The sequence below is a fragment of the Rhamphochromis sp. 'chilingali' genome, assembly GCF_963969265.1.
Source record: "Rhamphochromis sp. 'chilingali' genome assembly, chromosome: 19".
NCBI classification, from domain to species: domain Eukaryota; kingdom Metazoa; phylum Chordata; class Actinopteri; order Cichliformes; family Cichlidae; genus Rhamphochromis; species Rhamphochromis sp. 'chilingali'.
Window position 1 is genome coordinate 820,001 of NC_137946.1, and position 27,465 is coordinate 847,465.

Sequence of the window (27,465 nt, forward strand, 5' to 3'; positions counted from 1 at the left end):
AAACACAAATAACACATCGCAAAATTACCTGAAGACTTTTTCCCTTTTATATGTTACTAACTGTCTGCAGGATTAGTAACACAAACTCTTGTGTGTTGACAATGCAGCCAAAGTTTAAAAAAAATCTATTACAAACCAAATTTGCAGCTAAAGTACAAACAAACTCCAGCGCATGTAGCACACGTCTGTGCTTCCATCATGGTTTAAAGGAGACGTGGAAACTAGTCCAGCCAAGTGTGAAGTACTGACTGTTGACTACAACAACCTGCTCTGCTTAATCGACCTCTTGAACTTAGAGATAATAATTATAGGAACATTGTGGACACTGACGCAGACGAGTCGTATACTGTAGACGCAGACATCGGTTACCTGAGCACCAGGATTGGGCCCAAAGGGGTTGGGTGACCTCATCGCAGGCTGAGTATACATCATAGTAGGCTGTGTGATCATCATGGAGCCCATTCGGGGAGGCTGATGGGGAAAAAGAGATGATAAGTATTAATTTACATAGCATTTATTCATTCATCCAGTCATCATGTAAATTAATCCGTCTCCAAAAGCGACTCCGATAAACAAAGCCAGCTGTCCTCACATATTCTCAGATTTCTTCCTTCTAAAATCATCTTCAATAAATTCTCACCTCAGACTCCACAGTCATTACTGCTCACTGTGAAATGGGTCCCTGCCTTAAAGTGTGCGACCAGCAGACTTACCATTGCATATGCCAACATGCCCGCTGGTGTGGCTGCAGGGAAAGCCACAGCAGATGGTGCCTGCAGTAAGACACAAAGAGATGATCATTTCTCTATAACAAGGACATCAGCTAGCAGTGAAGTCCTTGTCCAGCTCACACAGTCGCTCTGTCACTTCATACTGACCCGTCTCACATACGTTACTGATGAAGTTGCCAAATATTTAAGGTAATTTAGGAATATTAGCTTACAAATCCATGCTGGAGCCTGAAGCACATAAAGCAGGACACAGCTGAGCTCAGTGCATCAACTCACCAGGCTGAGCTGCTATGTTTATTCTATTGAACAGCATGTTACGCTTTATTCTCAGAAACTAAAATGTTGTTGATTTTCTGTGTCACCACAAACATCACATCTTACAAATTTCACTGAAATATGATGAAGATGTTTTCAGGTGTGAGCATTTAAACATCCCAGACATTTCCCCTGGATTACCAGTGTAGTGATGGACATGTTTAGTAATTACTACTGTTTTGTGACAACTTTTACGTTTGAGTTTTAAGATATATTTCAATAAAATTTAACCTCCTAAGACCTGAACTCTTCCACAGCAGCATTTTTAATATCTCTGTGATATTTGGGCTGATTGGGACCTGATGAATCTAAAAACAAAGAACTACCCGATTTTTTTTTTTACCTAATTTTTGTTCTAAGAAAAATCAGAGCCACATCTGAGGATATTCATTTAAAATTTCGATAGAACAGTAGCAGTATAACGTCCTCGTAAGTGGATATCAGGCTCTTGTAGAGCAAGATCGAGTATTTTGGTCTAAATAACCCAAAATGTGGTGTCCACATATGTGGACGCAGGTCCTAGGAGGTTAAAGTTAAAAATATACATTTAAGTTAATTATAGCTTATAATTAGGCTCTGGTGCTATGGACGTTTCAGTGTTTTTGTTTTGAGGTATGAACAGTGTCTGTAGGACAAACACTGAGACTAGTTAGGGGAGGAAAAAGAAGAAAAACTAGAATTTGTACTTCCAGGAGAAATTGCAGTGGGATTGTTGCTCCCAGCGAACTCGGGACTGCAGCTTCTACATGAGTAGCTTGTTTGTGTGGAGTGGAAACAGGTCATAGTGGCAGAGTAAGAGAAATACATCTTACTTTGCTGGCGTCCATCGATTGGTTGAACAGTTCGTGACGAGCTAAATCATGAATGAACAGGTTTCATTGATTTGATTCATGTGTGCCGCTGTCGTGCTGTAACGGTAAATAGGCTGGGTGGGTCTCTAACAGTATTGTGTTCATATCTTACAAACATTAGCAACGCTAATCTTTAAATCACTTTCTCCTGCTTCTTTTCATGTAACTCCAACTACAGCGTGCAACAGTATTTTCATACATTTCTTTTAATAGCTTCTTTTTAAGTCAAGATTCCCAGAAACGTTCTGTATTTGGGTAAAAAAATGTTTGTTTTTCGTTGTATGTCACACGCAGGGACCACTTTGATCCCTCCTGTTGAAACTGGACGGATTAAAGATCAGCCCACACTTCACAACACGTCTGCACCTGTGACGGAGAACCCTGTGACAGAGGACGCTCTGACTGTGAGCCATCAGGCTGGAGGTGGAGTGCAGGGAGAGTACATCGTGCAGTTTGGGAATTACAGGATCATCTTTCCCGTGTCTTCTGCAGAACGATGTCATTTCTTCTCATAAAGCACCTTTCTACTCTACTCCAGCACTCGGAGCACTTTCTACACCCTATGTGTGTTTATAGTGGTTTATATCCAACATTCACACTCAGATTAACATACCAGGATCACGTCAGAGGCGAGTGTCTTGCCCAAGGATACTTCGGCATGCAGATGTCTGTGAGGGTTCTCAGTCATCGTAGTCTAAGGAGCTCAGAAAGAAAAGCGTCTGGACTTCTTTAAGTGGCTTGAAGATGTTTCATCCAAGAAGCTTCTTCAGTTCTAGGGTCAAATGGTGGACAGTCCCCCTCGAGAGGGACAATGGACCCCCTATTGATCCTCCACCTAATCACATGAGCCGAGGTGTGAAAGCGGGTGTGGGTCCCAATCAGCCAAGGTTTCAGGTGAGCTCATTGTGAAACCTGGCCCCACCCTATCATGTGATTTCCTGAGGTCAGATGGCCCAGGATGTGAGTGGGCGTTAAGGCGTCTGGGGAGGATCTCAAAACTGGATTATAGATGGCAGACAGTTGGTGTGGTAAGCCCCGCCCTCTGTTCAAAGATGGTCGCTCACAGTGGACATACAGCGGGGCAAAAAAGTATTTAGTCAGCCACCGATTGTGCAAGTTCCCCCACTTAAAATGATGACAGAGGTCAGTAATTTGCACCAGAGGTACACTTCAACTGTGAGAGACAGAATGTGAAAAAAAAAATCCATGAATCCACATGGTAGGATTTGTAAAGAATTTATTCGTAAATCAGGGTGGAAAATAAGTATTTGGTCACCTCAAACAAGGAAAATCTCTGGCTCTCACAGACCTGTAACGTCTTCTGTAAGAAGCTTTTCTGTCCCCCACTCGTTACCTGTATGAATGGCACCTGTTTGAACTCATCATCTGTATAAAAGACACCTGTCCACAGCCTCAAACAGTCAGACTCCAAACTCCGCCATGGCCAAGACCAAAGAGCTTTCGAAGGACACCAGGAAAAGTATTGTAGACCTGCACCAGACTGGGAAGAGTGAATCTACAATAGGCAAGCAGCTTGGTGTGAAAAAATCAACTGTGGGAGCAATCATCAGAAAATGGAAGACATACAAGACCACTGATAATCTCCCACGATCTGGGGCTCCACGCAAGATCTCATCCCGTGGGGTCAAAATGATCATGAGAACGGTGAGCAAAGATCCCAGAACCACACGGGGGGACCTGGTGAATGACCTGCAGAGAGCTGGGACCAAAGTAACAAAGGTCACCATCAGTAACACACTACAACGGCAGGGAATCAAATCCCGCAGTGCCAGACGTGTTGCGCTGCTGAAGCCAGTGCATGTCCAGGCCCGTCTGAAGTTTGCCAGAGAGCACATGGATGATACAGCAGAGGATTGGGAGAATGTCATGTGGTCAGATGAAACCAAAGTAGAACTTTTTGGTATAAACTCAACTCGTCGTGTTTGGAGGAAGAAAAATACTGAGTTGCATCCCAAGAACACCATACCTACTGTGAAGCATGGGGGTGGAAACATCATGCTATGGGGCTGTTTTTCTGCCAAGGGGACAGGACGACTGATCCGTGTTAAGGACAGAATGAATGGGGCCATGTATCGTGAGATTTTGAGCCAAAACCTCCTTCCATCAGTGAGAACTTTGAAGATGAAACGAGGCTGGGTCTTCCAACATGACAATGATCCAAAACACACCGCCCGGGCAACAAAGGAGTGGCTCCGTAAGAAGCATTTGAAAGTCCTGGAGTGGCCTAGCCAGTCTCCAGACCTCAACCCCATAGAAAATCTGTGGCGGGAGTTGAAAGTCCGTGTTGCTCGGCGACAGCCCCAAAACATCACTGCTCTCGAGAAGATCTGCATGGAGGAATGGGCCAAAATACCAGCTACTGTGTGTGCAAACCTGGTAAAGACCTATAGTAAACGTTTGACCTCTGTTATTGCCAACAAAGGTTATGTTACAAAGTATTGAGTTGTATTTTTGTTATTGACCAAATACTTATTTTCCACCCTGATTTACCAATAAATTCTTTACAAATCCTACCATGTGGATTCATGGATTTTTTTTTTTCACATTCTGTCTCTCACAGTTGAAGTGTACCTCTGGTGCAAATTACTGACCTCTGTCATCATTTTAGGTGGGGGAACTTGCACAATCGGTGGCTGACTAAATACTTTTTTGCCCCACTGTAGATGCTTCTTTCAGTCCTCTTTCAAACCATCTGTCTTTTCTGTCCAACATGTGAACACTGGTGTCCTCGAAAGAGTGACCTTTGACCTTTAGATGCAGCTGTACAGCTGAGTCTTGTCCCGTGGAGGTGGCTCTTCTGTGTTGTGTGTTTATGAAGTGGCAGTTTGGTCTCTCCAGTGTAGAGGTCTGAGCACTCCTCGCTGCACTGTACAGCTACACTATGTTGTTAAGTTTGTGTTTGGGATGAACCAGTGTGTGTCGGTGTGAGTCTGAGTGTGTGTGTGTGTGTCTGTCTGAGTGAGTCTGAGTGTGTGTGTGTGTGTGTGTCTGAGTGAGTCTGAGTGTGTGTGTGTGTGTGTGTGTGTGTCTGAGTGTGTGTGTGTCTGAGTGAGTCTGAGTGTGTGTGTGTGTGTGTGTGTGTGTGTGTCTGAGTGAGTCTGAGTGTGTGTGTCTGAGTGTGTGTGTCTGAGTGAGTCTGAGTGTGTGTGTGTGTGTGTGTCTGAGTGTGTGTGTGTCTGAGTGAGTCTGAGTGTGTGTGTGTCTGAGTGTGTGTGTGTGTATGTGTCTGTGTGTCTGAGTGTGTGTGTGTCTGTGTGTGTGTGTATGTCTGTGTATCTGTGTGTGTGTGTGTGTGTGTCTGTGTGTGTGTCTGAGTGTGTGTGTGTGTGTATGTCTGTGTGTCTGTGTGTGTGTGTCTGTGTCAGAGTGTGTGTGTGTGTGTATGTCTGTGTATCTGTGTGTGTGTGTCTGTGTGTGTGTGTGTGTGTGTGTCTGTGTCAGAGTGTGTGTGTGTCTGTGTGTGTGTCTGAGTGTGTGTGTGTGTATGTCTGTGTATCTGTGTGTGTGTGTCTGTGTCAGAGTGTGTGTGTGTCTGTGTGTGTGTCTGAGTGTGTGTGTGTGTGTATGTCTGTGTGTCTGTGTGTGTGTGTGTGTCTGTGTCAGAGTGTGTGTGTGTGTGTATGTCTGTGTATCTGTGTGTGTGTGTGTGTCTGTGTCAGAGTGTGTGTGTGTGTGTGTCAGTGTGAGTCTGAGTGTGTCTGAGTGTGTCAGTGTGTGTCTGTGTGTGTGTCAGTGTGAGTCTGAGTCTGAGTGTGTGTGTGTCAGAGTGTGTGTGTGTGTCAGTGTGAGTGTGTGTCAGTGTGAGTGTGAGTCTGAGTGTAAATGGTAAATGGCCTGTATTTATATAGCGCTTTACTAGTCCCTAAGGACCCCAAAGCGCTTTACATATCCAGTCATCCACCCATTCACACACTGGTGATGGCAAGCTACATTGTAGCCACAGCCACCCTGGGGCGCACTGACAGAGGCGAGGCTGCCGGACACTGGCGCCACCGGGCCCTCTGACCACCACCAGTAGGCAACGGGTGAAGTGTCTTGCCCAAGGACACAACGACCGAGACTGTCCGAGCCGGGGCTCGAACCGGCAACCTTCCGATTACAAGGCGAACTCCCAACTCTTGAGCCACAATCGCCCCAGTGTGTCAGTGTGTGTGAGACCATCACAATTTGATGAACAGCTAAATAGATTTTATTTGCCAACGATGTCACAACAACGAGCCTCCTGCTCAGTCAGCACTCAGTTTATTGGCTCCTTTCTTCCTGACATCAGTTGGTAAATACCAAGTTGTTACCCTCCAGCACATCCACCCATTTCCTTTCTTATGGCTCATTTCTACTGTAACCTCTTTAATGGCCTGTATTTATATAGCGCTTTACTGGTCCCATAGGACCCCAAAGCGCTTTACACTTCCAGTCATCCACCCATTCACACACACATTCAGACACTTTATAACAAATATGTGTGATGCTGGTTGAGCAGGAACAGCAGCCTCACCATGGTTGCAGGGTTCCAGGTGGTGGAAGGAGCTGTGTTGGGCAGCCAGTTGGTTCCACCAGTCAGCTTCTTCTCATCCGACTGATTCCAGTGAAGATCACTATAGAGATAAAGGAAACGCTCGTCAGGTTTATAGTGCATTACCAGGGAAGTTAAGTTCAACACGACTGAAGCGCACTTACTTCTTTGCTCTGCCGTTCCCAATTCCTAGATCTGAAGAAAGCAGAAGTCAAATAATGAATGTATAGCATGAAACCATTTTATTCATCTATTTGGTTTTTAAATCGTTTTTATGGGGAAAAAGCTGATGTTATAGTCTTCAAACCTTTACAATGACATGCTTTAACTTTAAAAAGGGGGAAAGTACAGCCAAAAGGAAATGTAAGGAGTGAAAGTAGCAAAGACCTGGCTGCCTCAGATTTGACCCAGAGCTAAAGTTATCTGTGGTGTGCTACTTTTACAGCTGTGGTCTAAACTGACATCTTTTTAGGTATACTTCTGCTGCTACTATGGCTGCTGCCAATAACAACAGTGACACAAAAACTCTGTCAAAGTAAAAGCATTTGTTTTTCCTCACTAACAATTTGACAAGTTCAGAAAACATCCAGAGACAAACGTGTCCAACGATGAAAATTCAGACTTCTGGAAAAGTCTCAGGAGCTGAGTTAAGATCAGTTAAGACTGTAAATGTGAGCTTGAGCTGGGAACAGTGCGGAAGAACAAGTAGAGGAAACATAGCTAAAGCTATCTACAATGTATGTACGAGGCATTTTTATTCATCCAGCATCATCCAGCATGAGTCACAATGGTAGGACAACTCATATTAGAAAAAACATTTTTCACTCTTTATCTGGGTTGGATACATTGATCTTGTACAGCAATGTGTGTAATTTAACTATATTCTGAATTCTTGGGGGAAAACAAGCAGACATAAAAGGAGAAAAACTTACTGCCAACAAGATTAGCGAGTGACGAATCCAGATCATCACATACCAGCTTGGGGTGGGGCTGCTGGCTGTTTAAAGTCATGCGCTGATGTGGTGAGGATGCCACTGTAGGTTTTAGGATGCCACCTAAAACATCTTAATCAAATTGGGGCAGGACAAAGGGAAAGGAAGGTAAGGGAGGGGTGACAGGTTGGGGGGCCAAGAACAGGTAACGAGGACATAGTAAAGACACGAGGTGTACATACGCACACAAACAGAAAGAGAGAGGGCGCTGAGTCAGGATGAGGCAAGAAGCAGGGACCTTAAAAAATGATGAAGACAGTGAGAATAATGTGTGTTGGTCCAACTCACCCAGACATGCAAAGCCCAGGACGGGTGTTTGACCCAGGACAGGGGAAAAGGAAGGATGGGGGTGATGGTGGAGGTTGTGAGATTGTGAGCACAACGAGGGTGAAAATGATTCAATGCATGTACAAACATTATTCTGACAAGTTAATGATGATAAACTGGTATAGCTGAGGCTTAGTGTAAAGTAGTTATTAACCTCAATCAAATGTCTGTCGCAGTGGCACACAGTGTTCAATACTGGGACCAGTGCTTCTCATTAGTTACAATAATGACACTGCACCACTGGTTAAAACGTAAATGTTGCTTTTCATTTTTGATATAAAACAGACAGCACACACGCTAAAGGTAAACATGTTTACGACAGCAGCACATGACACAAAAGTACACATTTGTGTCATGTGTCATATTTTTACCAAGTCCTGTCTGTGAAGTTGTCTTACTCTATTGTAATGAGCACAGTGAGCTCATTTCATGGTTAAAAATGTGATTCGCCCATTAAAGAAACCTGAAACTGATGTCGTGTTTAAACTGACACTGATCTAAAAAAATATTTCCACCAAAAACTTGATCACTTACTGATTCTACAACATTACCCACTACTGAGATTTTAGGACAATCTTAATTTCAAAGATCAGTTTCATTTTCCACAGAATACCCAGCGGGTAAGATAAGTACTGCAGACATCACCTAGATAAATATATTTCTAAAGGCACTATTGACATGAAATTCTCACCAGATGTTGGTAACAACCCGAAAGCTTCAAGACACATCCTGTAAAGAAGCTCGTCAAAGTATTGCTCAGGTGTGGTTTTCCACAAAAACAGGCTTCAAATCCTGACGTTCCTATGAACTCCGAACTTTAGTTCTTCCCATAGAATTTGAATTGGATTTAGATCAGGTGATTGGCTAAGCCATTCTAGTAGCGAAGTGCTCTAATAGGGTGATATGGTACTACAAGGTCATTAAGATAAGATGGGGCCTGATTATTTAAGACCTTGTATGTGACGAGCAGGATTTTGAATTCTGGATTTAACAGGAAGCCAAAACAGGAGAAATCTGCTCTCTCTTTCTAGTCCCTGTCAGGACTCTTGCTGCAGCATTTTGGATTAGCTGAAAGCTTTTCAGGGAGTTTTTAGGACTTCCTGATAATAATGAATTACAGTCGTCCAGCCTGGAAGTAATAAATGCATGAACTAGTTTTTCAGCGTCACTCTGAGACAGGATATTTCTAATTTTAGAGATGTTGCACAAATGGAAGAAAGTTGTAAAAAAGTTGAAAATTGTATTTATTTGTATGGTTTGCTATCTTAATTTATTTAACTATGCATTTATCTGGAATCTTTTAGGATTAACACTTCAATTATCGTTATTACTATTACTATTAATAATAATAATAATAATAATAATAATAATAATAATAATAATAATAATAATAATAATAATAATAATATTATTATTATTATTATTATTATTATTATTATTATTATTATTATTATTATTATTTTAATGACTGCCATACGTTCATTTTATGTTGGTGTTGATACTGTTGAAAAAACAAATAAACATACGTTTTAAAAAAAGAAAAGAAAAAAAAAGAAAGAAAGTTAGCGGCCATCCAGGTCTTTATGTCTTTAAGACATTCCTGCAGTTTAACTCATTGGTGTGTGTTATCTGGCTTCATGGACAGAGCTGGGTGTCATCTGCATAGCAGTGTAAATGTATGCTATGTCTTCTAATGATGCTGCCTAAGGGAAGCATGTATAATGTAAACAGAATTGGTCCTAGCACTGAACCCTGTGGAACTCCATAATTAACCTCAGTGTGTGAAGAGGACTCTCCATTTACATGCACAAACTGGAGTCTATTAGATAGATATGATACAAACCACTGCAGCACAGTACCTGTAATACCTACAGCATGTTCTAATCGCTCTAATAGGATATTATGGTCGACAGTATCGAACGCTGCACTGAGGTCTAGCAGGACAAGCACAGAGATGAGTCCACTGTCAGAGGCCATAAGAAGATCATTTGTAACCTTCACTAAAGCTGTTTCTGTGCTGTGATGAGCTCTGAAACCTGACTGAAACTCTTCAAATAAACCTCTGCAGATGATCTGTTAGCTGTTTGACAACTACTCTTTCAAGGATGTTTGATATAAAGGAAGGTTGGAGATTGGCCTATAATTAGCTAAGACTGCTGGGTCTAGAGATGCTTTTTGAGTAAAGGTTTAACTACAGCCAGCTTGAAGGCCTGTGGTACATAGCTGATTATTAGAGATAGGTTGATCATATTTAAGATCGAAGCATTAATTAATGGCAGGACTTCTTTGAGCAGTTTTGTAGGAATGGGGTCTAAAAGACACGTTGATGGTTTGGAGGAAGTAATTATTGAAGTTAACTCAGAAAGATCAATTGGAGAAAAAGAGTCTAACTTAACATCAATGGTACTAAGAGTAGCTGTAGATAATATTACATCTGTGGGATGATTACTGGTAAGTTTTTCTCTAATGGTTGGTCTAATGGGGGGAATTGCCTCAAACATTTGACCCACAGCATGAATTTAATTTGCATGAATGTAATTTCTTTATTGCTGCTTAGCAATGATGATGACTCTGAAAATGGAGCCAAAAAGAAACCATTGACAACTGATAAGAAAATCAATAAGGAATCAAGTCGATAATGGACTTGGAATGGCTAAATTCTTATCATTTCCCAAAGAGTTTAATTTTGGTCTCATCTGACAAGATACTCTCCCAGTATTTCACAGACTTGTCTAAATGTTGTTCAGAAGACTTTAAATGCTTTCACATTTAAACGCATTTCAACATATTTTTTCTTCAGCGATGGAGTCTTGTTTGGTAAATGTGCATTTAGGCCACGGTGGTTGCGTACTTATTGTTGTCATTGAAACAACTGTACCTGCTGATTTCAGGTAGTTCTGCAGCTCTTCACAACTGGGCCTTGGCTCTTGAACAACTGATAATTCTCTGTCTGAAATCCTGGTCGTGGCCGGTTTATGGTGAAATTATGTTCTTTCCACACTGGATCCTTCAGTAGTTCCTCTGTAACCAATGCTATGACTGTATTTTGTAACAATAAGGTTGCAAAGATCTTGAGAGCTCCCTGGTTTCCCCATCGAGGGGTATTCCATGTGTGACACCATGGTACAAAGAGACCTTTTTATACACCATCAGTTGGGACTGAGCAGCTGATATAAATTTGCACTAAGTGGCAGGATTGTTTTCTAATTACTGATGGAGTTCCTCCATTTCTTTGTATCATTTCTCTTGATCTGTGTAGGTTCTCGGTCAGGTCATGGTATAATACAGAAGAGCCACCATGACAAGACTCAGCGGTACATCTGCACCATCTTTACGATACGATGCTCTTAGGGTGAGGCAAGGTCTCACAATGGTTTCAGCAGAAACCGATGCTAATAATGACTCACACCTTGGGTCTACGTGTCTATATGATGTTGCACATGATCAACAGTGGGTCAATAACTGTCTCGTTTCCCGATTCCCACTCTCTGCACCACGTGATTTAAAAACTGAAGAAGCTTCTTGGATGAGAGGGGAAACGTTTTCAAGAATCCTAAAATAGCCCAGTTGCATTTTTCCGAAGCTCCTTAGTAAGTTCTCGTTATTACCCATAAGCTCATTTTTGGACAGCTATGGTTTGATTTGTTTGCATGTGTGGATTGGTTGGGTTGTTGTGACATCTAGTGAAAATTTCATGTCACTAGCAGCTTTAAAAATATCATATCTTAGAAAACTGGTGAGGTATTGAATACTTATTTATCCGCTGTATAAGACAAAGAAAATCTAAGTATTGCTGTGGTTGACTAGTACATCAACTACGTCATCGATCTATCTTCCTAATGTCTGCCACTAAATTTAGATGGCAGTTGTATCAATAAAAACTTACCTGTGGAATCCAAGTTGTTGGCATTAGTGTTGTTGCCAAACACTGAGTCAAATTCTGCATTGATGCCTCGCAGGTTCGGAGCTGGGGAGGCTGTAAACGCTGCTGAGGAAAAACACTAAATTCTATCAGAATTCAAACATTAATGATGAGTCCCAACGGGTGACGATCAACATATACATGCACAACTGTCTGCTGCATTTCACACTGACAGTTCAAAAGTACTAATACATTAATGTACATGTGCATGAACCATATGTTAATATCACGTTTGGGCTCACAGCGGATTCTCACCCTGCTCTGTCACATGTGCTCTGAATCCGTTTTTCCACACTTCATTATACTTGCTGTTACTGTGCTATTTATAGTATTTCACTGGAGTGGATCTGCTTGTCATCACAGGCCAGATTAAAGCCCCAAAGCAGAGCCCAGGGCAGGAGGAGGAGTCTAGTTCCATCTCATATTACTTTAATCACAACGCACTGAAATGTTAGTGTAGAGTTTTTGTCCAGTAGTCCAAAATCACATTGCCCACCCAAACTTTACATTTCTTTAACTTTCTTATATTGTGCAATTACCACAACAGCTGACACATGAGTTTCTTGGATAAATGTCTCAGGATGAATGAATGAGTTGTAACACTTTGAACAGGCTGAGCTTACCTGTGAATAGACCAGCTACAGCAGGCTCAGAGTGGAACAGAGCAGTGGTGTTGGAAGGGCACGGCCCACAGAAAGAGTCTGACTCCCAGCAGCAACAGCACACATGCAATAAGAGAAGATGATGAAGATATGAGACCAGGAAAAATACATCAATGAAAGAACAGTGAGAGCACCAAGCAGCTGCAGGAGTGGAACAAGCCGCTCCAGGCATCTCCTACAACCCCGGGCCGGTACCGGTCCATGAGTCGTTTGGTACCAGGCCGTGCGAGTTGAGGCTCGGGTGTGAAATTCATGGTTTTTAGTTTATAGTTTGACCTCTAAAAATAAATAAGATCATCATAAATAACTTATAAAAGGAGTAGGAATATGCATCACAGTAAGCCCCAAGCAGCTTTCTAGTAATAATGTAGTTCCCAATACCACTAATTGACTCTGTAATACTTGTTTCACAGGTGGTATCCTGTCACGGTACCACAGTGGACTTCATTCAGATCCTGAGATCCTGTTCTTTCACAGTCTGGATGCTTACGCACTTTATTAACCTGTGGCCATGGAAGTGAACACATGAATGAATATATCTGGATGGGTGCTTCTGGTAACGTAGGGTAGCCCTGTTAGTCCATGGCGTAACGCTGCCTCTTCCCTATGGTAGCTGGGATAGGCTCCCCTGCAATCCTGATAAGGATAAGCCAAAGAGGATGGCTGGATAAATATACTGTAGCCGTCTCTCGCACAGGCAATAGGCAGTTACCTCACAGACACACAGGACAACAAATTACAAACACAAGGGTAGTAAAAGCAATTTTATATAAATTATTGCTGTTTAGGGAACTCCAGTCATGTTCTTGTGAGCTGTGCGACTCGCTATGACAGACAAATGCATCTCAAAACATCTGAAAAGAAATACAACTTTAAAACATTGTTTCTTCTTAGTCCTGAGTTGTAATAATCTTGCACGTGTCCACTAATGTTACCATCTATTCCATTTACAATCATCAGGAAACCAACAGTGTGCTCCACATCCCCCTCGCTGCGTTTCACTTCAGCAGCGGTGGTAATGTCGACATGTTCATCTGGACGCAGCGTTTTCAGCGGGAGAAACGGAAACATGCTGTGATTGCAGCCATTCCCCAACTCTGTGTGAATGGTACTCATGGCCATTGATCAGTGGTTGTTGAATTTTTATAATTATGATGAAGGTGACCTCCCAGCCCATGGCTCCTTCGGTGGTGCTGGTTTCAGTCAGTATGTAAATGTCCTGCTTATAAGGTTGGAAACCTGCAGTCAGCTGAGACTGAAGAAGTCGTTTCTCCCACTGAAAATGTCCGGATGAACAGAATCAACTTCTGGGGATTTACTTAGCTGGATGATTGAGCATCAGGACGATGTGACCCATATAATTACCTTATGGATTAATAAAATATTCTGACATTTCTCAAAGAGTTTTACTCTATAAATCACAGACGAACTCTCTCAGCTTGTACTCAGTTCCTCTCGTCTAAATTCATGGTCAAAGGTAAATATGAAAACTGTACTTATAGAGTTTTTGTATTCAAACTGAGCACTCAAAGCACATTTTACTGCAGAGCCCTTTTAAACCACTGAAACTCAAACATTCATTCAATGTTTGAAAGTATTTTTCTAACAATCACTCTGATGTATACGTCAGGCACGTACAGATGTGTACACCACTGTACGTCCTGAGCCACACCAGTGGTGATGTTTAGAATATCAGTACAGGATAGTTGGACAGTGTGTGCTTATTATCTATTATTGTGCGATCTAATGTACAATATAAAGCGCATTGAGGCGACTTTTGTTGTGATTTGGCGCTATATAAATAAAATTGAATTGAATTGAACTGAATTGGGCTGTAGCTCAGGTGGCAGAGCGGATCAGCCACTTACCAGAAGGTCGGTGGTTCGATCCCAGGCTGCTCCAGTCTGCATGCCAAATATCCTTGGGCAAGATACTAACCCCATGTTGCTCTCGATGCATCCATCGGAGTGTGAATGTGTATGAATGTTAGATACTCAGCACTTAAGCTTAGAAGTGCTTGTGTGATTGGGTGAATGAATTAGCTGTATAAAGCGCTTTGAGTGCCCGGACAGAGTAGAAAAGCGCTATATAAGAACCAGTCTGTTTACCATTTACCAATTGAATTATAACTGTGTGACATGTGTCTTAATGTGGTAACTGTGTAGGCTGAAGTGTTTCCAAGCAGAAAGGTGTCCTCACCTCCCCATATGTTGGTGGCGGTGGAGAGAGGCTGCTGGAAGGTCGGCTGGAGGTCCAGCAGGTCACTGGCTGCGCTGAAGGTGCTGGAAAGAACGAGCAGGAAAACCAATCAATGAAATAAATAAAAACAATCATCCACTTCCTGAGGAAAAAGTTACATTTTCTGTTAAAACTGAGGTGTTTTTGTTTTTCATCTTAACAGTAACTGGGTTTTACTGTGTGTGTGTGTGTGTGTGTGTGTGTGTTTATTGCCATATGCACAAGTGGTTACGCAGGGCAATGAAATTCTTACTTTGCAACTCTTCACACAGCTAAATAAACAACCATCTAAAATAAGAATAAACTGAACTCTGAGCAAAGAAAATAATAAAGTAAAACAGCACTTTGTAGCTGATGTAGCTGATGTGTGGGTGTAGTCAGAATTTGAAGTGCAAGTCCTGTCACGGGGTAATATATACAGGATATGCAATATTAAAATTGTTTCTATTGTATGAAGTTGTAAGAGTTAGTGTCTCTGCCCGGGTTAGGGCCCGCCCTCCATCAACCTTCCTGAACAGGATCCAGTAACCATCACAGAGCGGACATCTAACAAACGGTCTCCAGTAGGAAGAGCTGGAGAACACCGAGCCCTGATAAGATTCACACCTATTGGCTAAAGACGCTAACGGTACGCTACAAATGTCTGGCAGCTGCTGTGGGACGAGGATGGCTAGCTGAAGGCTGGACAGTCCTGTCCCTAAGGATCCCCAGAAGGGGCTGGTCCCATCAAACTACCTGACAATAATCCTCCTCAGTACCACATCAAAGCTGCTGTCACGCATCACGCTGGTTAAGATAAACAGGCACATGGATCAATACATGAGTGAGGCACTGAAAGGAATGGGCAGGAATCCCAGAGGGGCAAAACATCAGCTTCTGAGAGACAGAAGACCAGACTGACCAACGAGTCCATCGCCTGGACGAACTACAACAAAGCCAGGGAAGGATGGCCAACACAGATGGCGCCCATGTTCTAATCATGTCTCCCTATTTCCAAAGCATGCTGGGACCCGGTGAGCAGAGAGGAGAAAACAAGCTGAGCGAGCTGAGGCACAGAAAGCATCAAACATTCAGTCAAGCACTAAGAATCAGCCACAAACCCATCTGTGGATTTATTATTACAGTCGCACCCAACTACCCGGCACATGACGACAGACCTGTCAGGGGAGGCCCAGGTGGCAGCGTTCACTTTTAACATCCTGATCCTAGATCAGCTGAGGCTTTTACTGAAGGAACACCGCCACTGGTTCCAGGGAGGTTGGATGGGGTTGGAGGGTCAGCCCTTCACATGTGTCACAGGGCTTCATGATGCAGCAGCCAAGTGGCTGCAGCCCGGCCCCATGAATGGAGAAACCAGGGAACTGAACCTAGCCTTCCTGGAGCAATTCGTGGAACGGGAATGGCAGAGTGGGTCCGCTGCAGCCAGCTGAAGAACCTTGACATCAACATCAGGCTGGCCACGGGACACCTGTCAGCGCAGCCAGGGGTCCTGCTAGAGCGGCAGTCAGCCGGTCAAAGCCCTGAGGAGGTGGCCCCGTTACGTGTCCCAGACTCAACCAGCTCCAGCAGAGAACCAACTAACCAGTCTCTCTGCAAGTCCCAGAGGCCATGGACATTGCACCCCGCTCACTGGGAGCTGCATGAGCTTTGAGGCAGGAGTGGTGGAAGTGTGGGCGGACACTACTGCAGAGAATGCCCACGTACAGAGATAGAGCAGGTGATCCACATCGCCAGCACTTCATCACCCTCCCATGGTCCAGGAGAGATACACAGTCTTCCAGTAAGGAGCCATGGGGTTATGGATCCCTCGCCACCAGTAGAAATTAAATATGGGGCTAAAAGTACAGACTTAAGGCTGCAGTTAGAGACAGAAACAGATTAGAGCAAGGTTCAGTTGGTCAGTGGGGCCTTGTGTAGGGTTGTGCTCACGACCATTAGGAACGTGCATCGTCTGTGCTGAGCTCAGCAGTGACGGCAGGTTGTCCGATACTGACTCTGTGTCTCCATTGTGATGACCAAGAGCGGATGTTGCTGCAAAAGCATTTTGCAGATTTGTTCTTTCCCCTGCCTGGTTGCACCACACTGACCATAAGAGACAAACAGTTCAGATGCTGTGCTGGGGATGAGGACAACAGAAGAGTCGCACAGTGCGTGGTGTAGCCCCATAGTTCCTGTGGTGAAGAAAGATGTGTCTTCACAGTGTGGACTAGCTCAACGTGAGGGAGGTGTCACAGTATGGCAGTCGAAGAGCTCTTGGAGGGTTAGGTGCTGCTTGATTTTTTCACGATGCTGGAAGAAACCAAGGGCTACCGGCAGATTCCCTTGTCTTCCAAGTCCAAGGAAAGAAATTCTTCTCCACACCGTGTGGACTGTAGCAATTCGTCATTCGTTTGGCTTATTTGGAGCCCTTGCCACTTTCCAGTGCCTCATGGACCAATCCGAAAGCTGCATATGCCACCACCTATCTGGATGAAGCTATTATCCATAGTGATACTTGGATGAAGACTATGAATAGCCGCAGTCCTGGAGTCCTTGTGGCAGGTGGGCTTCATGGCCAACCTGAGCAAGTGTGGGGCTGGATGGAGAGAGTTACAATATCTGGGGTCCTACGTGGGAGGCAGGTGTGCCCTCAGATTGAGAAAGAAGTGACTCGAATCCATCGAATTCTGCCACCCTCCCAAGTCCAAAAAAACCAAAGGAGGTGGGCGGTTCTTGGGGTCGGTTGGCTTTCAGTACCTGTTTGTAATGAACTTTCCCCCTCTGCCCAGCCCCTGCCTGGGATTAAGGCCTTAGGGGATCACCCCCTCATGGTGTGTGATTGTATGAAATTAAGTTATTTTGTGCTGTTTGTTTTATTTTCCTGGTTATAAAAGTAGGAGACACAGGTTATGTCCTCACCTGCTGGTCGAGTTGGTGGTTGAGAAGGGGTCAAGAACAGGGGCGGAGTCTATGGTCCCATCCAGAGAGATGGGGGAGGAGTCTGTGGTCGCTGTAGTGGGGGTCTTTTGGCGCTCTTTCAGACGCTGTTCCTGAAATAATTATGTGAGTGTTAGCAACGTAAGCTAATCTGGATCCAAACACAATTTGTCTTTGCAGGGTTTCTTTTGAAGAATGTGAGAGAAGCAGCCCAGGAGAGCCAAACTACTTATAACCTATAATAGGCCTCGCAAATATGCATATATGTCATCCCTATAAACGACATCCGATGACGAAATGGGAACAAAACAATTTAAACATTTTTTTGATGATGAAGCAATAATGATCTTTCTTTTTTAAAACAGCACAAGTAAAATTTGGTGTTTGTTACACCCAATAAGACTTTGTTGTGTGTAAGTCCAAAGTATTTTTTAATTAAGTCATAAGGAACCAGAAACACGAACAAAACAAAAACAAACAAAATATCATTTTTTGTGCACGTGTTGAAACGCTCCCCAATGGAAACCTGCAACCATCGCGCCTGCAGAATGAACTTCCTAACATTACAAAATCAAATATTTAATTTGTCAGTTTCATTTGAGATCATTTCTTTTGCCACACACATAATATTTGCTTTGCTAATTGTTTTTGTACATCTACCTACTGTTACCCTAACTATAGCAGCCGCAGCAGGTAAACCTTTACAGCTGTGGTGCGTCGTGATACAGTCACAGAGATTCAAACATTTCAAAAGGCAAAAACGCCCCATCACAAACACCACCAGGACTGAATGACTAATAATAAGACAATAATTTCCATAATCTCCTCAGCGGGTAATGAGGTACTACTACTGGTATACTACCAGACTCCCAGTACAGGCAAAGCTACCAAACTGGGTCGCTGCTACAGACGAACCCAAAGCAAATTTCTCCCAACGTCTGAACTACACAACACAGAATGTCAGCTCTACACAACATGCTTACAGATGCTGCTTCTCTGGCCTCACGTGCATCAAGGAGAAGAGAATCTAAGACGTGAGGCTGAAACGTACTTTCAGGGCTTTGAGGCGAGCCTGCTCTTCCTCCAGGGCAGCCTGCTTTTCTCTCTCGTCCACTTTGGAGAAAGACATGCCGGTGTTGGCCAGGGAAGAGACCGCACTGGAGAGGGTGCTAGCTCTTAATCACGGGACAAACAGAAGAAGAAGATCAAGAATTATTTCAAGATACAAGTGTCTTACAACCTGACTAGCATGCATAATGCTTTTTGATCTCAGTCAGTGCAGAGCCATCAAATCGCTGAAGCAAACACTGGGCTAGCAGGGACCAGGAAACAGACCTACCTGCTGGCTGCTGTTGAATCTTTGACTTTCTTTCCCTCTAAAGACGCCAAGTGCTGCTCCAGGGCATCCAGCAGACTGCTTGGGGCCTAACATGAATGTCATGACACATATTCAATTTCAAATGCTGAAGAAAACCTGACAGGATCTTGTGTAGAGGAAAAAAAGCATGAAAACAAGCCGAGTAATTGCCAAGAGTCAAAATACAGCTTTGAATACAGAGATGGAGAGAGAAAAGCCAGATACTTACACACACTGTAAACTGAAGAAAGAGAAACAGAAGAAAGGAGAAATACAGAAAATAAAGGTGGCCAAGATATTAGGAACACATGTGGAGCAAAGCATACTGGGATTTAATGTAGGTGCAGAAAGAAAACGAAACCTGCAAATAAAGCTACTTTTAAACATAAGTCGCTGGTCTGATATCCAATAAGACAGCCTGGATTCACACCGTTAGTTTCTGCATGACATGCATTCATGAGTGGGTGTGAGCCTGTCTGTAAGTGCAGCACTAGGACTGGGCGATAGACTGAGTTTCTAAAAAATATCAATATAATAATAATAATTATAATAATAATGGATTGCATTTATATAGAGCTTTACAATGCCACTATTCATTCCCTCTCACATTCACACACTGGTGGAGGCAGCTACGGTTGTAGCCACAGCTGCCCTGGGGCAGACTGACATATCGCGCCATCGGCCCCTCTGGCCAGCACCAGTAGGCGGTAGGTGAAGTGTCTTGCCCAAGAACACAACGGACAGAGAGAGCTGGGGATCGAACCGGCAACCTTCCGGTGACAAGATGAGCTTCCCACCCCCCTGAACCACAGGGGGTATACTTTTATACGAGATATAAGACATGACAATATTATTTATATCCACATCGTTTATGTTGTGTTGTAATTATACTTGTGGAGCCGCTCTCTCATCCACGTTTGCCTCCCCCCCATCGCTTCACCTGCAGGCGGCGACAGGATGGACACGGTAGCTATTGAAGCTGGTTGGTCGAATATTTGGAGATGGTTTGGATTCAAAGTTTCAGCAGCAGAATAAAGTGTCCTGACAAAAGGTTCGAGCACTGCTCATCTTTTCCACCATTTACACCAGCGCCACAAAGTGCGTGCTGTATCTCAGAGCGCAAAGTCCTGCCAGCCTCCTGCACCTGAAACAAACGGCGTTATAAAACTCACACACTCGTGGATTATGGGAGGGAGAGTGACATTACTAAAGCAGTGACCATCGCTGAAGACATGGTCTCCATCTCAACTGTGGAACAGCTGCTGAAACACCAGTTACCCAGTCAGAGATACTTTGAGAGTTGCTGCCAAAAATGTTTACTCAAGTTACCGAGAAGCTCGCTGCCCGGCTCAACAAAGTGTCTCACTTCACACTGATGACATGTGGTCCATGTGAGCCATACATGGAAGACTGGACTGAAACCTGCCTGTCTCCAGACCACAGCGGGCAGCACACAGCTGAAGCCCTGCAGGATGCTCTCACAACCTGGCTTAAACGAGGCTAATGTCGTCGAGGCGGTACAGCTCAACAACAGGCTTCAACTGGACACTGCTGAGTGCAATACTGAATCAGCTGATTTGAAATAAGAAAGAAATATGATATCAAATATCAAATGACAATAAAACTGTAGTGAGAACACGCCAACGACCGTACGTCTTCCTGATTTTGTGCCAGACTAATCTGTCAACAGCATCAGGCTTCAAGGTTACAACGTGGCCACCGACACTGAAAATCCTTTCACAAGGCTGAAAAACACCATCACTGTATTTTATTCAAGAAGAATTATTATTTAATAAAGACCAATAATTTGTATCAGAGTCATTTTTCAAGTGCATCTGCAGCTGTACATGAGTGTGCATGTGACATCTCGCACACGTAGCTTTGACTAAGAACTCTGTTTTTCCTTTATGGGTAGAAAACATGTAAAGATATATATTGCATATAGACATTCGATATATGATTTTTGGTCCACATCGCCCAGCCCTATGCAACACATGCAACAGCTGCGCACAGCAGTGGGTGTTAAAGCTTGTTAGCACTGAAGCTTCAGCGAGTTAGCAGCTGTGAAAGGACAATAACAGCCACATTTAATAACATGCCCACTGCTGCATCACTGTACGAAAGTACAATCATTCACAATCATGCTGCTGCGACTGTAAACTTCTGTGACTGCACTCGTATAATGCAGCGAGTTTTCTTGAAAATGTGCCGCTCATGTATGTTAGCCTGTAACTTCTGTCTAACAGCAGCACAGCGTAGCTTTGGCTGCTTCTTGCACCTGATGGTTTTCAGAGTTTTCTCATCATTTTATGTGATTGTTCATTAATCTTCAGAACATTATCTGCGTCATCTCGTGACATCACCATTTAACATTGGAGTGAAATTTCACCTTCATATATGAAACACCTGTGACAGATTATACTGGATTTCCACATATGTTTGCAAGTTTTAGTGAATTGCTCCAACTACTTTCAATTTTGGTGGCTCCACAGTTACATGTGCTTTATTAATTTCTCCACCTTTTACTCAGGAAAAAGCTGTAATAAAAAGCGCAGCGCTGAGTCCTGTTATCTGCTGCACTAAATGACTGTGTTTGTGTGAAGGCTCACCTGAGACAGGTCTGGGATGTCTCCTCGATCAATTCCAACTTGCTGAAGGCAAACAAACCGAAACGTATTGAAAATCAGACAGAAACAAGAGCCAGCTGATCTCAGTGATCACACGCTCCTTTGCAGTCCCTGACAGGCTAAAGACTTACCTCTGCAACTTTGAGGAACTCGGAGATTCTTGTCATTCGTGTAAGGAACTTCTTGTAGAGGTCCAGTCCTTCTTTGCATTGAACTTTTTTCATGTCAAAGTATTTCTCTGTTAATCACACACAAAAAAGAAATTCACTTTATTTTCAGGTAAAGTTTTTCTGCAGGATATTTCTGAGGTGTGATCGTCGAGGATCAGGATTTGGTCCACAAAAATCAAAAAACACACCCTATTAACCGTCCCTGCAAAGTCTTATAATAGCAACAACAACAGTAATAACTTTCTACATTCTTCTACATGCTGAATGATTTCTATTGCATTCTGTCTGCAACAGAAATCAAATCTTCTCCCATGTCTGCTGCAGACGTTCCATAAACGTGGACCTTGTAGCTGCTTTGCTTTCACTCTTCTGTCCAGTTCATCCCAAACCAGCTCGATGGGGTTTGAGTCTGGAGACTGTGCTGGACACTCCGTGTTTCCAAGCTTGGCACAGTTGGACTGTTTGGGTGATTATCCTGCTGTAGGATGAACCTCTGACTGAGCAGAGGCTCCTGCATGGAGCTGCAGAGGCTCCTGCATGGAGCTGCAGAGGCTCCTGCATGGAGCTGCAGAGTGCTGTGGAGCTGTTCTGGTTCAGGGAGCCTCTCACTCTGTACGAGTCACAGACCCTGGATCAGCAAACAGCCCCAGACCGTCACACTTCCTCCTCCATGTTTGACAGTCGATGCCACACACTGTGGATCCATCCTTCCACCTACTCCACAGCAAAGATCCTGCATGATGAACCGAAGATTTCAAATGTTGATCCATCAGTCCATGAAACCTTCTTCCAGTCTTCAGCAGTCCAATGTTTCATGGCCCAGACGGGCCTCTGTCTTATTCTGACGTCTGGCTTTCTTGCTGCAGCTCGTCCTCTTAAACTTGCAGCTCGAAGTTTCTCCTCACAGCTGAAACTGAGACTTTCTCACTACGACCACTATGAAGCTGCTTGAAGCTGATGTCCTGTGAGCCGCCATCACACAGCTGTTAACTCCCAGGAACGTGTGTCTGAGTCAGTCGTGTCGTTGGGTCTGCAGACCTCTTCCTGTCACAGTTTGAAGGAAGCTGGACTCACTGACGCCTTGACTTTCTTTGCAGTTTCTCTGTAGGACAGACCTACATTTATAAGTGTTACGATGGTCTGTCTTCTACTGTTAATCGCCTTTTTGGAACAGCTGTAGGACTTAGCAGCACCAGCTTTCACGGCTGGATCAACCTCCACTGTTGCAGAGCAGCTTTAAATTGTTAACCTGTTTTTGTTCCCTGAAAAAGGCCATTTTCTGAAATGTGCATTATTTTTCAGTTTTGGGTAACCTTACCTTTTTTTAAACCTCTGGGAGGTCCCCACTTACCTTTTTACCATTTCGAGCTGTTCATTGGATTTGAACAACTTGAACAGAAATAAATAACTGGAAAAACTGGGTTGTTCTAATCTATTGACCAGTAGAGTATCTGGAACCATTACTTCCAGTCAACAGCTACCAAATACGAATTCAACACTAGAAACTCGTCCAGATGTTTTATCTCCCTAATCTGTCATACAATACAATAACAAGGATACCATTAAACCTCCTTCAACTGCCCAATTACTTTTGCGCCTCTTAAAATAAGGTATTATATGTAAAAACGGCTGTAATTCCTAAACATTCATCATAAAACTTTGTTAATTAAAGCTGTGTATAAATGTCTAAACTCAGGTGGAGAGCCTCATCTAGTAAAAGGTCCTGTAAAGGTAAAATAAAAGGATGACATGGCTGACAAAAAACAACCTGTCCTTACCCAGGAGGTTGATTATGCTCTCGTTGTAGGCCGCAAACAGCCGGATTGCATCTTTAAACAGAAGCATGAAGGCTGCATTGATCACACCGTTCGTCAGCTCATTGGCGTTGACCTAAAAGGGAGGTGCCGGTGTTAAAACATCGTGTTTAACCGTCTCGATGCATGCTCAATCGTCCAGGTGAGTAAATCCCCAAAGAGTGAGTCTCTTCATTTCAACGTAGCCTTACTGCTTCAGTCTCGAAGGAGTCACTTGGATGAGTGACGAAACGTCCAGGTAAACAGAATCAACCTCACCTGCACTTATTTTATAATTGTGGCAAAACAAACTGATTCTCATCTTTCATGAACCATTAGAATTTTCTGTAAAAATGGTTGAGGAGTAATGATAATGTGTGGCGCACGTGGTAAGATCGAGGCAGTGCTGCTTTTTCAGACAGCAGTACTTTGTGCTGCCCAGTAAAGTTCGTCTTCTCTTCTTTCAAAACCATTTTTTGCCTTAATTTGGTCTAAAACGGTAACAAAGTTAAAGCCATGTAAAGAGCGCTTATAAAACACGCCGGGCTAACAAACAAACAAGAAAAGTAAGTAGTTATAGTTACTTTTACTGTGTTAAGTAACTATGTTAGTAACTGAGTTACAATATTATACAGTAACTAAATTCTAGAAAAAGTAACTACTGCGTTACTTTAAAAAATGTTCAACCCTCTGTGGTCGAGGGTGTTTTTGACTACTTGTCATTTCACCTTTAAAAACGATTTATCCTGCCTTGTTTTGTTTGGTGCCGTTCTTTTCAGCACAACCTCACACGTCTGAATTTACAGTTATTTTTTCATTTGACATACTGTATCAGCACAGCTGATCTGAAACCAGACACAAAATATAAAATCCGAGTAGAAAAAGTTATGTTTTTACTGTAACAACCACAAACATGTTTAAAAATCATTCTCTTAACTTGAAATGCAAATATAAACCTATGCACAGGTTTTACAAACAACAAAGTTATATGCAGCTATTTACCTAAAATGCAGCCAAGCTGTTATTTTATAACCACTGAAACTATTTACAGAACAATCAGCTGTTCTGCATCAAATAAGATGCCACACAATCATCTATTTGTGCCCCTCCCAAAAATAATTTCTGTCCACTGTAAGATAAAAAAGCAGATCACAGGCTGATACCTGCAGGCCTGACAGCAGCAGGTGTGTCGCTGCTCCTGTTTCCACCTGCAGACAGCGTTTACACTGTTTGGTGGCTTTTTGGCAGCAGCTGTGACCTTCAGCAGTCGCCTCATTGTTCTGACACACACAACAACACTATCCACTACACTACACACTAAATGTCACAAATCTCTCTCTCTCTCACCGCCGTCACTCTTAAAACTTCGCCCTCTTCCCAAACAACCAAATGCCATTTTTTGATTGGTGGACATGGTATATTTTCCACAAACAGGAAAGGGGGGTTTTGTTTTTGCTCACAAGCAGAGAGGTCATTCGAGCGCGTCCCACAGTAAACTCCAGTGTTCGATTATTCAGGAGAAAACATGGCGTATATATTATTTTATTATAACTCTGGTTTTTCGTGGCCGATCAACACAATTTAAAAACTGGTATAAAGTCGACACTTTTAACACAGAAATCGATACTCTGGGTCGTCTTGGGTCGACATCAGCATCTTGTCGCTATGTCATCTTAAACTGGTCATGTAATTGATTTACTACGACTGTTTTGTTCTTCCTCAGCCAATCAGCAGCACTCGTGCGACTGTTTCGCAATAAGCTGATGACAGCGCCAACCGTCTGTGTGTGGAAACGCAGTAACATGTCCGCACCACGTTTTCGTGTCGGTAACAGTAACAGCGTTGTTCGATTACTGGTTACTGAAACGTTTACGCTGTTATTCCCATCACTGTAAGTTACTTGTGCTGAGACGTCTGACGATGCCGAGCACTCACATTGAAATCAAGCAACACATCCATCTGAGTCTGAATGACAGAAACGGTTTTAAGGAGTTTCTCTGTGTTCATGGTCCTCATGACTCCATCAGGCCTGTGAAAGCAAAGAGAAAGCATCATTATTTTAACGCATTTTAATTTTACTGTCACCCATGGTAATAATCGTTTCTTTGCTGTGGGTTAGAGCTCTGGATAATTAATGTTCATTTAAGTCTTTTTGTGTGGCTCGTCTGCCAAGTTGGCACTTTTGAAATGAACATCATTAGCCAGCAGATACGTCTCTACTATCTAAAGGATGTCAAGACTGCAAACGTCACAATAGAAATATTAATGAAGAATTAATGAAGTTATATGTAATTTAATTTAGAGTCCGACACTGAGACGTGCAGCTGTCCTACGGAGTGAAGTAAAATTATGACTACAGCTGCATTTGATGAAAACTAACCAGTAAAATTAGGCCCAATATGACAAATTATGAAATAAAATAAGAAAGATAATCAAATTCACAAAAAGATGCTAACGCTGCTATTTGGAAATATCTTGCCTTTAAAATGGTGAAGTGAAGCAAAACCAGGAACTCGGCTTTCCTCAAACAGAGCTGCAGAAGTTATATGTTGCTTTCTGCAACTTTAACAAAACTGTCACAAGGAAACAAAAGTAGTGCAACGATATTTTTAATATCACCCCGGAGTGTCACACACGATCACCTGAACGAGAAATTCAAGCTTTGGGGCTCAGGTGTAAGAAAGGACGAACACGAGTCAGTGAGAAACATGAACCTTACCCTCTTTTCACTTTAGTGAAGTCAAATGCGACTTGTCTGTAGGAGACAGCCTTCTCATTCAGGTAGCGGCTGTACCTCCTGATGAACGTTGACATATCATAGCCTACGTTAGAAACCAGAGAAGAGACGAGTGAGTATAGACGGCGTATCGCAGGGAAACGTGGCTGTCGTGGATGTTTGTGAGATACCTTGTAGGCCACTTCTGTCCAAAAAGTTGCTGAGGTTAAAAAGTGTGTTTCTTGAAGCCAGATATTGTATAAATCTCTGCAAAAAAACACCACATGAATGAACCATGAATGTCTGCAGCAGCGCTGCACGCCCACAGATGCTCAAAGCCTGTCACAGATTTAACTGTCTGTGAAGCTGGATTAACTATGAACTGTTTAAAGCTTTTATACCAGGGGCGTCCAACTGCAGGCCTCGAGGGCCGGCGTCCTGCAGGTTTTAGATATAACCGTGGGTCAACACGCCTGACTCACACGATTAGTTTGTTAGCAGGCGTCTGGAGGACTTCAGCACATGTTGAGGAGGTCATTTGAGTCAGCTGTGTTGGACCAAGGACACATCTAAAACCTGCAGGACACCGGCCCTCGAGGCCTGCAGTTGGACACCTGTGTTTAAGAACATGTTTAGCGCCATCTTGTACCAGTACAGAACATAACAGCACTGGGCTGATTGGTTGGGGCTCATATACTTAGATTAGTTTATGGTAGCTAACTAGTAACGGAACCAAAAAAAGGACACTAAAACTAAAAAGCGGTCTAATAGAGGTCTTGATGCTCGATCATCCAGGTAAGTAAATCCCCAAAGGTCGATTCTGTCCACGTGGACGTTTTAACTTGTGTGTCTGATCTTATTGTAAAGCACTTTGTGATTTTTATCTGTGAAATGTGCTATATAAATAAATTTTACTTACTTACTTAAACGTTTCATCATCATCCAGGTGACTTCTTCAGTCTCAGCTGACTGCACTGGTGCTGGTTTCAGTTATTGTGCAAATGTCCTGCTATAAGGTTGAAACCTGCAGTCAGCTGAGACTGAGGAAGTCACCTGGATGATGATGAAACGTTTCTCCCACTGAAACGTCCAGAAACATATTTATGTTTGCGCGTGATGCGCATGTAGGAACCCGTTTTTATTGCATAGATCGCATCTTGTGGACATCAGCTGTTTATGCCACTCAGTGCATCACAACTCAGAGGAAAGGTCAGAGTGTCTCACTGCAGCTTGGCGGTCCTCCTTTATTAATACAAACATTACACTTCCTGTTTCAGTGCAGCTAGCCAAACAACCAGAACCAGTTAGTGCTAA

General features: G+C 43.2%; 1 protein-coding gene across 6 annotated transcripts in view; it reads right to left on the bottom strand.

Annotated features, from left to right (window-relative positions):
• Positions 1 to 27,465, bottom strand: part of LOC308386867 (phosphatidylinositol-binding clathrin assembly protein-like) — a 35,458-nt gene that overhangs the window by 826 nt on the left and 7,167 nt on the right. For 2 of the 6 annotated variants that reach the window (XM_080866676.1, XM_080866677.1), the window contains exons 4-20: positions 26,343 to 26,418; positions 26,155 to 26,257; positions 25,371 to 25,464; positions 23,421 to 23,532; positions 21,604 to 21,710; positions 21,455 to 21,496; positions 18,828 to 18,913; positions 18,540 to 18,663; positions 17,471 to 17,601; positions 14,534 to 14,616; positions 12,296 to 12,373; positions 11,637 to 11,738; positions 7,364 to 7,495; positions 6,596 to 6,626; positions 6,414 to 6,513; positions 714 to 773; positions 370 to 471 (exon numbers count right to left, since the gene is read on the bottom strand). In XM_080866676.1, the coding sequence (XP_080722802.1) occupies positions 370 to 471; positions 714 to 773; positions 6,414 to 6,513; positions 6,596 to 6,626; positions 7,364 to 7,495; positions 11,637 to 11,738; positions 12,296 to 12,373; positions 14,534 to 14,616; positions 17,471 to 17,601; positions 18,540 to 18,663; positions 18,828 to 18,913; positions 21,455 to 21,496; positions 21,604 to 21,710; positions 23,421 to 23,532; positions 25,371 to 25,464; positions 26,155 to 26,257; positions 26,343 to 26,418 (1,563 nt within the window). The remainder of the gene's footprint in view (positions 1 to 369; positions 472 to 713; positions 774 to 6,413; positions 6,514 to 6,595; positions 6,627 to 7,363; positions 7,496 to 11,636; positions 11,739 to 12,295; positions 12,374 to 14,533; positions 14,617 to 17,470; positions 17,602 to 18,539; positions 18,664 to 18,827; positions 18,914 to 21,454; positions 21,497 to 21,603; positions 21,711 to 23,420; positions 23,533 to 25,370; positions 25,465 to 26,154; positions 26,258 to 26,342; positions 26,419 to 27,465) is intronic. The other 4 variants (XM_080866681.1, XM_080866678.1, XM_080866680.1 and 1 more) reach the window with 4 other exon arrangements.